Below are 12,014 nucleotides of genomic sequence, written 5' to 3'. Positions count from 1 at the left end.
GCAGCAATGGTTAATCTAGAGCAGTGCCACATGACACAAAGGCTTAAATTTGGTCAACTTTATTTTTCACATTGAATGCTTATCACTTATGATTGTACATGAATAGAAAATATGAATAAATATTTTTATTTATTTATTTTTATTTTTAAAAATGTATTTTATTGATTTTTACAGAGAGGAAGAGAGAGAGATAGAGAGTTAGAAACATTGATGAGAGAGAAACATCAACCAGCTGCCTCCTGCACACACCCTACTGGGGATGTGCCGGCAACCAAGGTACATGCCCTTGACCAGAATCGACCCTGGGACCCTTCAGTCCACAGGCCAACGCTCTATCCACTGAGCCAAACCAGGTAGGGCAATATATTTTTATTAATCAATGACTATACTGAAAGGCCAGGTTTTAAAAATAATATTTGAAAATACAAATAGTGTTTTGGCTTAATTTTTTTAAAAAAATCAATAGATGAAAAAATTTTAGATCATCATGTTTCATTATTATTTTAATGCTAATTACCACTAAAAGTTATTCTTAGCTTTTGAAAACACAAGCATTCTCAGATACAATGGAAGCATTGACTTATGTGTAAACCAAGCTGAAATAAACTAAAATATGTTTATTCTGTAGCCACATGAAAACTCAGTTGTAATAAAGATTTAGGATTCTGAGCAAGAGGCAAGATCAGATGATGACGAAACAGGAATTTTAGGGGAATATAGGCAGGCTTAGGGCATTTTTAGAATTGGGTCCATAAAAAAACACAGGGCTACAGATTGGGAGCCAGGTGCAGGGAGCAACAACAGTTTCATTTACTTAAGACAAGGGAGCTGGAAGTAGCCAAAAAGGTCTATATTTACAAAATGAAAAAAAAGAAAGAAAGCCAGAAAGAAAAGAACAATGAGGGAGGAGGGCATCACCTGCCCCATGTGGTGTTTGACCTTTGAGCCCAGGAGTTACTATAGTAACCAGTCTTAGGGAATAGTGACCAATCAGAGGGGCTATCAAGGCAGCAGGATCTGCAGCCTTTATAAGCCATAGGGAAAAGGAACTCAGTGGGACCCTTTGCCCCATCCCAACGTGGGAGTCCATTCTGTGGGACTCTTCCCCTCTCCCCACGTGGGAGTCTTTACTTGTTCTTCATAAATCTCCACCTTTACTATACTACTCTCTGTCCCTGGATTCATTCTTTGACTCTGGCAGACAAAGAATCCGGGTCCTAGTCCAAAAATTCAATTTCAATGAGTATGTGTTTATATCCATATTTGTAATACATATCTATCTAGGTAACCATATGTATTTATATGGGATGTATATGTGTATATAGTATGTATATATCCCTATTAATATAAAGAAATATAAATGATTTGAAAGTGACAATAATTTGTTTTAATATATTTTCATTTTCCTAAAAGCATTGATACTATTGCTCTCATTGATGTTATAACAAGAGTCTTAGAAATATCATTACCTTCTTTAAAAACATAATTTCATTTATTAGCCTGTGACATAGTGTTTTCATAAATAATTGAAAAAATAATATATTATGTTTTAAGTTGTAAAAAATTAATTAAATTAGCATATTAAAGTAGTAAAACCAATAAAGAATAAGAATTTATATTTAAGTCTTTTATCCATTTTGAATTTATTCTTGTGTATGGTGTAAGCTGGTGGTCAAGTTTCATTTTTTTGCATGTACCTGTCTAATTTTTCCAACATCATTTATTGAAGAGACTGTCTTTACTCCATTGTATGCTCTTGCCTCCTTTGTCAAATATTAATTGACCATAGAGAAGTGGGTTGATTCCTGGGATCTCTGTTCCAGTCCATTGATCTATATGCCCGTTGTTATGCCAGTACCAGGCTGTTTTTGTAGTTGTTTGTTTGTTTTGTTTTTTTTGACAAAGTGTAGAAAAAAAGCAAGACTTTATTAACTACAACAAAAATATACTTATGAGAGTGAAACAAGGAAGGACATAGCAGAAGCAACAGGGGAGCGAAGACCAGGCTGCTTTGTCTCATGGGGAGTCAGAGGAAAGGGGGGGCCTTGGAGACAGGTTCAGGGGGTAGCCCAGGACGAATTGCCACTGCCCATTGCTCCTTTGGTTGCAAGTCTCACAGGGTCCCTTAGAGGTTAAGGGAAGGGGTGTGCTCCTGGGAGGGTGTGCTCCTGGGAGGGTGTGCTCCTGGGGGGAGTGCCAAGCTGTTTTGATCAGAGTGGCTCTGTAGTATAGTTTCATATGCAGTATTGTGATCCCTCTAACTTTGTTCTTCTTTCTCAAGATTGCTGAAGCTATTCAGGGGTGTTTTGGGTTCCATATAAATTTCTGGAATATTTGTTCTAGATCTGTGAAGTATGCCATTGGTATTTTAATAGGAATGGCATTGAATCTATAGATTGCTGTGGGCAGTATGGACATTTTAATGATGTTATTTCTTCAAACCCACAAACAAGTATATGATTCCAATATTTGTATCTTCCTCAATTTCTTTCTTCAATGTCCTATAGTTGTCTGAATACAGGTCTTTTACCTCCTCAGTTAAATTTATTCCTAGTTACCTTATCTTTTGTGGTTGTTGTTGTGATAGTAAATGAGCTTGTTTACTTAGTTTCTCTTTCTGATAGTTCATTACCAGTGTATACAAATGCCACTGATTTCTGAATATTAATTTTGTATCCCACTACTTTGCTAAATTCATTTATTAGATCTAGTAGTTTTTGGTGGAGTCTTTAGGGTTTTCTATGTGGAATATATCATGTCATTTGTGAATAATAACAATTTTGCTTTCTAAAACACCAATCAGAAAGAATATATGCATCCCCACATTCATAGCAGTTTTATTTACAACTAGAGACCCAGTGCACGAATTCATGCACCAGTGGGGTCCCTCAGTCTGGCCTGCACTCTCTCGCAATCCGGGGCCCCTCGAGGGATGTAGTAGTGCCCAAAGCGGCAGGTGGCTAGGGAGAAGCCCAAGCCAGAGCAGTGCGGTCCCAGCCCCTCTGTGCCTGCTGCTGCCGATTGGTAGTGTTGCTGCTGAGGCGGGAGAGGCTTGCTGCTGAAGTGGTGCTCACCAGCCATGAGCCCGGCGTCTGGCACCCATCAGTCAACTGAGCAGAGCTCCTGCTGTGAGAATGCTCTGACCAGCAGGGGCAGGTCCTGTGTTGAGTGTCTGTCCCTGGTCGTCAGTGCACGTCATAGCTACCGGTCAACTGGTTGTTCAGTCATTTGGTCACTTAGGCTTTTATATATATTCTAGGGGCCCAGTGCACAAAGATTCATGCACTGGAGGTGTGTCCCTCAACCCGGCCTGCGCCCTCTCCAATCTGGGAGCCCTCTCCAATCTGGGAGTTTCTGTCTGTCTTTGCAATCATATGAGCAAATTATCTGAGATCCCCAACCCAGTTTGGTTTGTTGTTCACAGAATAATAGAGGCATTTTTTTTTCTTTGCTTCATTGGTGGAGATTTCCTGGAAGTTTTAGGAATCTTCCCTTTAATTTTTCCTAGACATTCTGATTTTACTTATGTCTCTCACCTTTGCTTTCTCTCCATCCCCCACTGCAACAGTAACTTGCTCCAGGCTCATTTTGCTCCAGTGTCTAGGAGATCCATCTGCCACCAGAACTATGATTCCCAGCATTCTTGATGCTCCCCGAACTCTGGGCTTCCACTTCAGGTCCTGGGGTTGCCACCAGAACTACTATTCCCAGAATTCCTGGTGCTCCCTGCGCTCTTGGTTTTCCCGTTCTGCTCTGTCCCATGGCCTCCCACTCTGCCAAGTCCTCCAAGCCACCATTCTCCCTCTCTACTCTCCATCTGGTGGCTTGGGGAGACAAGTTCCCCAAGACGCTCCACTCTGCCAGCTCTCCCACTCTGCTCTCTGCCTGGTGGCTTGGGGGACCGATCGAGGGAGCCACGTCCCCCCAAGCTGCCAGCTTGCCCGCTCTGCTCTCCTCCCAGTGCCTGTGTATGCAAATAAAACCCACCATCTTTGTCAAGTTAATTTGCATACTCACTCTTGATTGGTTGGTTAGCATAGCGGAGGGGCAGTCAATTTACATGTTTCTCTTTTATTATATAGGACTAGATGCCCTGTGCACAAAATTTGTGCACTGACGGGGACGTTCCTCAGCCCAGCGCCTGCACCCTCTCCAATACGGGACCTCTAGAGGGATGTCTGACTGCTGGTTTAGACCTGGCAGTAGGATATCCCTCTCGCAATCTGGGACCGCTGGCTCCTAACCGCCTCTGCCTACCAGCCTGATCGCCCCTAATTGCTCTCCCCTACTGGCCTGATCGCCACTAACCACCTCTGCCTCAGCCCCCACCACTGTGGCTTTGTCCAGAAGGATGTCTGGAAGATGTCTGGTCTAATTAGCATATTACTCTTTTATTAATATAGATATATAACCAAGATAAACAAACAGCCCAAGTGTCCATCAATGGATGAGTGGATAAAAAAGCTATACACAATGAAACACTACAAAGTTATAAAACAGAAGTGTTGGGGTCCAACCCCAGCAGGTCCAGGGGTTCCCAAAAGGTGTGGACAGAGTCAGCGAAGAAGGAATGACATGGAGACAGTGTTCAGTTGATCAGCAGCCAAGTTCTCTAGCCAGGATCTCCAGCCAAGTTCTGTGTTTATTGTCTTGTTACATCTGTATTTATACCAGTTGATTTTAATCCTATCCATTCTATTCCAAAGTTTAGGGCATTTCTTATCTCCATTCCAAGGTTACTCTATTGTTCTATTAAGCTACAAGGAAAATCTGAAGGAGATTATCCTAAGTAAAGATTATGTAGCTTAAGCGTGATTGTTCCTAGTTAAAGTGATTAATTACCCACCTGGCATTTTCCCCTCCCTAACTCCAGGGAAAAATCCCCACCTGGGGAAACAACCTTTCTCAGAGAGGTGACCTTGGTTAAAACACATAACACTAAGAAGGGGAGCAAACATATTAAGAACAGTATGCCATATACACCAGGTCCCTTGAAACATATGCTGTGCAGATGTTTCTTCCCTGCAGTGACTGTGTCAAGCAGCAAGGATGGACTGGCTTCCGGCAAATTCCCCCTTTTTTATATTTTAAATGATAGAGTGTGTAAATCAGCGGCCACCTCTCCGATTGGGTTGTTTAAGATTCGGAAGAAGACTGACAAGCAATGATAGTGAGCACAGCAATAAACATAGTGGATGGAGTGCACACAGAGCCTTGTAGAAGGTTGCTGGCCTCTTCAGTCAAGGAATTCAGCTGTCCTCAAGTCGGTGGTTTGGTTGTCCTTGTTGATCTGGCTAGTGGGCAGCGTCACTGGCGACAGGTTCCCGAAGTGTCAGCGCATTGAATGGCTGGATCAAAGGGTCCACAGGGCCATGCTTGATGATGGTGTCGGCGTCCGGGGAGGACTCAGCTCTGCCCTCTGGGTCGGCTGATATGGATGATACCGGGGAGGAGGAGGAGGAGGCGGAGATTGAGGGTGGAGTGACATAAGGTTGGACTAGACGGTCTGGAATCCACACAGGTGAGTCTGCGACCTGTGGAAATATACAAGCATATCCTCTCCCCCAGGTTAAAAGTACATTAGGTCCCTTCCAGGCTCCTGTAAGTCAGTCTCTCCTATTTGGGTCCCTTGAATTTTTATCTCTGAGTTTTTCTGATCTCCTTTCTCTTTCAGTCCTTGTTTCTTGGTGCCTTTGCTCTGATCTTCTTTCTTCTTGCTTCCTATCATTTATTTGTTGTTTCCTGATAAATTTATCTACTTCTTTGCTTCTGGTGTTCCCTTGTCTCTTCTTTCTTATAGCTTTAGCTGAGGCAGAGCTCTGACTGCTGGTGGATGAGGAATCGCTGTCTTTGCTGGAAGACTCTGAGCTGCTGTCACTGCTGTCCGAACCAGAAGCAGAGGAGTAGGACTCTGCCGAGGAGGATGCAGAAGAGGAAGAGGAGGGGGAGGAATTATTTGGCTCAATTTCTGGTTTCTGTGCCACAATGACCTTTGGTGTATTTTTGAGATGCTCACGCAATTCATCTGTCAAACCTCCAAGACCTATAGAAGTAAAAAAGTTGATGGCAAAACGAGTGTTTCTGGGATTATCTCGGGGTAATAACCCTTCAAAGAATGGCTGTAGGGTTTCATCCTTTAATCTTGCATTAAGTTTAGGAAGACCCATGTATTCACACAGTTCTTGGAAAAATATTTTAACAAAAATCCTACTGGAGGACGTAGTGGTTTCTTCACTCAGCTTTATACATTCAAGAACACTCCATGGAAGTGAATCAGTGTATAAAAGATGAGCAAACATCTTAGCAACATTTCTCAATTTGTTTGTCTCCAAGCGATGGATGGTATCATACTGTTCTTTGAATTTACTTTCAAAGGATTCCATGTACTCTTTCTTTAGCATGCAAAATCGCCCAGCTAATAAGCCAAAAAATTTCTCATATGTTCTTTGTTGAGCACAGCAATCCAGTATCATGTTGCAGAGTTCTTTCGTTTGGCTTTCAGGAAACTCCATTTTCAGCAATTTGTGAGCACATTCTTCAAAATCTAAACTTGACTGAATAGCAAGATAAGTTGCACGATGAAATGAGACTAGATTAATTTCTGTTTTGTCATGAATAGTCACTTTTTGTCCTTCTTCGTCTTCTTCTCCCTCTTCCTCCTCTTCCTCCTCCTCCTCTTCACTACTTCCAGCATCTTGATCTGTGTTTGAGTCACTATCTCCTTCATTAAGAATTTCCTTCTTAATAGCTTTGTACTTCTCTTCATTCTCCATAAAATTAAGATCCATCTTGAAAACATTAAGAACATCTTCTGGATTATAGTCATCTTCCAGAGGAAGCATATGGGTGAACTGATCATCTTCTTCCACTAAGTCAAGTTCTTCTAGAATAACAGGGTGGTCTTTGAACCCATCTTTCCTTACAGCAAACAACACTTCAATCATGTACTGAACTCTTTTGTCTATTTCAGACTCATGGAGAATGTTTCGAAGGCGTTCAAATATAGCATTAATACCTCTTGGTGACACCTGTGTTAATTTGAGGCCACATTCCTTGAGAAAACCAATAGCTACTTCAACACTATCATCTGTTGGTCTTTCCAGGAGCAAAGTGAGCATCTCTAAGCATAAAACTTCATGTACCACACTTTGGTTAATAAGATGTGCCACAAATTTTGAAGCAGTCAGACAAAGTTGCTTATCATTTCTTCGATAACCTTTCCGAAAATTAAGAATTAACCTCTTGAGGATTAATTCTCCGATTTGTGGAAATTTTGAGTTGATAATAGCCACTAAAGCTGCATAAACATGGGTGAAGATTGGAGAAGCACTCTGTGCTTGCAAAACAGATCTGGACAGCAGGCCTCTCCCTCTAGCTATGTTTTCTTGAAGGAGTTCTTGAATAATAATACCTATATTAGAAATGTTGACTTTGTTGATAAGACCATTAATTGACTTCTTTAGAGCTTCCCAGCTCATCCTCTGGTATGCTAAGCTGTTTTTATCTGTGATCTGTTCTTGCATCATCCTGAGCTTTGCAGGAGGAATATATGCTCCACCAGTACGAGTAAGAAGAGGATCCAGCTCATCTTTCTTCTTCTTTGCAGTAGGCTCATCCTGAGCAGAGGAACTTTGGGTTACCGATGGTTCTGGGCTTCTCCCAGGCGATGAAGATTTCCGGTACCTTTTCCGATCCACATCTCTTTCTCTTTCTCTGAGTTTCTCTCGGTCCCTACTTTGCGACTCCATGCTGTCATCATAAGAACGTCCTCTTCTTGAACGCTCATTGTCTGACCTGCTGTACCCAAAGTAATCTCTATCCCGTGGGGATCTTTCTTGTTTTGCATATCTGTCTTCTGGAGAGATGGTCCTCTGATATGAACTATTGTTTTCCCTTCTGTCATGACCTGAAGAATGTTTTATCTGTGCCACACTACTTTTCATTTTCTGCTGCCAGTTGATCCTATCAATCAGACTCCTTAAGCGGGTCCAAATAACAAGTACCAAAGGGTATGAATTCTCTGACAGTTTACTTTTACTGTCTGCAAGGATCACATAAACAAATGTTGGGGTCCAGCCCCAGCAGGTCCAGAGCTTCCCAAAAGGTGTGGACGGAGTCAGTGAAGAAGGAATGACACGGAGACAGCTTTCAGTTGATCAGCAGCCTAGCCAGGTTCTCTAGCCAGGATTTCCAGCCAAGTTCTGTGTTTATTGTCTTGTTACATCTGTATTTATACCAGTTGATTTTAATCCTATCCATTCTATTCCAAAGTTTAGGGCGTTTCTTATCTCCATTCCAAGGTTACTCTATTGTTCTATTAAGCTATAAGGAAGTAACTGAAGGAGATTATCCTAAGTAAAGATTATGTATCTTAAGCGTGATTGTTCCTAGTTAAAGTGATTAATCACCCACCTGGCACTTAGTTAAGGGGTTTTATTCCCTCCCTAACTCCAGGGAAAAATCCCCACCTGGGGAAACAACCTTTCTCAGAGAGGTGACCTTGGTTAAAACACATAACGCTAAGAAGGGAGCAAACATATTAAGAACAGTATGCCATATATGCCAGGTCCCTTGAAACATATGCTGTGCAGATGTTTCTTCCCTGCAGTGACTGTGTCAAGCAGCAAGGATGGACTGGCTTCCGGCACAGAAGGAACTCTAAACTTTTGAGACACATGGATAGATCTGGAGATTTAAGTGAAATAAGCTAGTCAGAGAAAGACAAATATCATATGATCTCATTTATATGTGGAATATAATAAACAAAATAAATGAACAAAATAGAAACAGAGTCATGGCCAGGCAAATATAACAGACTGACAGAGATAGGGGGTTGAGGGGTGGGGAAGGTATAGATGAAAGCAAGTGAAGAGATTAGTCAAAGAACATATATGTGTAGCCCATGGACACAGACCACAGTGTGGTGATGGCCAGGAGGAAGGGGGTGCTGTGTGGAGGTGGCAAAGTGTATGTCGGGGTGGGGGAAGAATGAGGAATATGTGTAATTGTGTCAATAATCCAAGTAAATAAATAAGTAAATAAATACATACATACATAAGCAAATAAATAAAATAGTCAATATGCCAAAGTGCATATTTTGGAGTGACATAAAGAAAAAAAGAGAATTTATAGCAAAGTGTCATAGCAGTGACACAAGTTCCTAGGATTCAAATATCTATTTCAATTATTTGGTAGATTATGCTCTTTTACATATTAAGTTTGATAAATGGAACAACTTTCTATCAATTTCCCAAACATCAAAATGATTAATGTAAATATGTCAACCATGTGTAGTAGTATTTTGTTTTTAAGGGACATTTTTTTTATTATTTTAAATATTGTGATTTTGAAAAATTTCTAAGTGATGCATTAAAATATATAATCTTATTTGTAATCCTTAAAAAATAAATATATAAACACCCTTTTAATGAGGTGCCGTTAAAACTAATTTAAATGATTATAACAGTGATTCTAAACACTAGGCCTGGGGATACCTGGGGTTCCCTAAGATCCTTTTCAATGCTATGTAATGTCAAAACTATTTTAATACTTAATAATACATTAGAATAATTTACTTTTTTTAACCTTCATTTCTTCATGAATATACGGGGAACAAAATGCTTAGAGATATATGTTCTGATTCCACTTTTAATTAACCCTTAAAGACACTATCACTTGTTGAACTTTTTATACTATTAAATTAGAATTTCACAATTATCTGAAAAGGCTATTAAGTATTGCCCCTTATCTCTGTGAGGACAGAATTTATTCATATATTTCAACCAAAACAGAATATTATAACAATTGAGAGGCAAACACAAATATAATAATTCAGTTTCTTCCAATAAGATAGATATTTTAAAAATTTCAGAAATGCAGAACAATGACATCTTTAATGTTTTTGTTTAGAAAATAATATACATGGTGGGCAAACAGTTGTGAGTATACAAAACAGAGTATATTCTTGTGTTATTATTCATTAACTAGGGGCCCAGTGCATGAATTTGTGAACCTTGAAAAGACCTGTGGGCTGCGAGGCTGCGGTGGGCACAGGACCGGGTCTTGGCCCATCCTCCACGCCCCCACCCAGCCCCTCCAGCCGCAGCCCCCAGTCTCCTGTTTGCCAGCAGCCCCGCTCCTGCTGCTGCCGCTCCCATGCGCTGATAGTGCCAGTCCTGCTCACACCTGCTGACAGTGAGGAGTGATTGGAGCCAGCGCCATCACCAGGTGTGAGGGGTGGCTGCTCTCCAATTGCCCCTCAGGAGCAGGGGGATGTGGAGAAGCCCTCAGGGGCGATCGGGGCCGGCAACCACTGCTTGCACTTGCAGACAGTGCGAAGCAATTGGGGCCGGCACTGGGTGCTGGCAGTGGGTGCAAATGGCAGCAGTTGCGAGTGCTGGGTGGGACTGCTGTGCGTCAGTGCAAAGAATTTTCGGTAACCATCAGAGGCTTGCTCCAATGACAGCAACCAGTGCCCCTCCTTGGTATGGTGCCCCCACTCACCTGCTCCACAATCCTACCACGGCCGATGTCTGCCATGTTCCGCGCATCACCCCTAGTGGTTAGTGCACGTCATAGCGACCAGTTGTTCGGTTGTTCCACCATTCGGTCTATTTGCATATGAGCCTTTTATTATATAGGACTAGAGACCCAGTGCATGAAATTCGTGCATGGGGGAGCATCCCCTCAGACCAGCCTGCACCTTCTCCAATCTGGGACCCCTTGGGGGATGTTCTTAGGATCGGGCCCAAACCGGCAGTTGTACATCCCTCATAATCTGGGACTGCTGGCTCATAACTGCTCACCTGCCTGCCTGCCTGATTGCCCCTATTGGCCCCCAGCCTGATCACCCTTAACTGCATCTGCCTGCCAGCCTGGTCACCCCCAATTGTCCCCCCTGCCAACCTGTTTGCCCCCAACTGCCCCTCCCCTCCCGCTGGCCTGGTCACCCCTAACTGCCCCCCTGCCAGCCTGATCACCCAGCCTGGTCACCCCTCTGCCAGCCTAGTCACCCCTCACTGCCCCCCCTGCTGTTCAGTCATTTGGTTGTCCCTCACTAACTCCCCTGCTGTCCTGGTCACTCCATGCAGCCTGCTGCTCATTCGTTTGGTCGTCCCTCACTACACCCCTGCCAGCCTGGTCACCTACAAAGCCTACTGCTCAGTCGTTTGGTCGTCCCTCACTAACTCCCCTGCTGTCCTGGTCGCTCCACGCAGCCTGTTTGATCATCTGTTTGGTTGCAATGTCCCCTGGCTGTTTATGTATATAGATTATTGTATTATTTTCCATATGAACAACTGTAAATCTACTTTTGCCACATCCTGTATTCAAAAAAATATGTTGGGTTAATGTATAATTAATTTATTTTTCATATATAAATTAAATAAGTATATTAAAACTTAGATATTTATATTATGGTATATGTTAATAGATATAATTTATATAAATAAAATTCTCAATGAGTTTCTAATGTAATAAATGCTAAAACCAATTATTGAGAACTATTGATTCAAATTTTAAGTAAAAGAATAAACATTTTTTAAAATATGTTTATCATTCATCAAATTGGATATTCTTCTGACATAATTTTTTTTAGTTTCATGATTTCCATTTTGATACTGTCTTTGATTAAATACTTATGTTTATAGTGCACTGTATTGTTAAAAACAGAAAACAGCACAATCAATATTAATGATTAACAGGAAGGAATTGCTTTAGTAAAATTGAAACAACCATAGAGTGAAATATTAAATAGGATTATAAATAATTATTGTGGCTACATATATTAAAATGGATATATGTTTATAGTCTTTTTAAAGTTCTTATTTCATTATTTTATAAAATGACAAAATTATAAAACTGGTAGGTGATTTATGCTTTTTTTTTGTTATGAACACTTTTTATATTTTACTTTTGTGTGTGTATATATATATATATATATATATATATATATATATGATTGTTTTTCCTGAGAAAATTCCTATATTCTGTATTATATACGGCAAAAAAAGACA

The 12,014-nt window shown here is 41.1% G+C and overlaps 1 protein-coding gene across 1 annotated transcript; it reads right to left on the bottom strand.

Moving 5' to 3' along the window:
• Positions 1-5,606: 5,606 nt before the first annotated feature.
• On the bottom strand, positions 5,607-7,986 carry LOC102430876 (pre-mRNA-splicing factor CWC22 homolog). The gene has a single exon (XM_014466715.2). The coding sequence runs from the start codon at positions 7,941-7,943 to the stop codon at positions 5,607-5,609; it is 2,337 nt and encodes a 778-aa protein (XP_014322201.1). The 5' UTR covers positions 7,944-7,986.
• Between the last annotated feature and the right edge of the window lie 4,028 nt (positions 7,987-12,014).

The sequence above is a fragment of the Myotis lucifugus genome, unplaced genomic scaffold (genome assembly GCF_000147115.1).
Source record: "Myotis lucifugus unplaced genomic scaffold, Myoluc2.0 scaffold_354, whole genome shotgun sequence".
NCBI classification, from domain to species: domain Eukaryota; kingdom Metazoa; phylum Chordata; class Mammalia; order Chiroptera; family Vespertilionidae; genus Myotis; species Myotis lucifugus.
This window is presented reverse-complemented; position numbering and strand designations above follow the sequence as displayed.

Bases quoted from the DNA above. Each gene is read 5' to 3' on its own strand.
- LOC102430876 (XM_014466715.2), bottom strand. From the start codon at position 7,943: ATGAAAAGTAGTGTGGCACAGATAAAACATTCTTCAGGTCATGACAGA.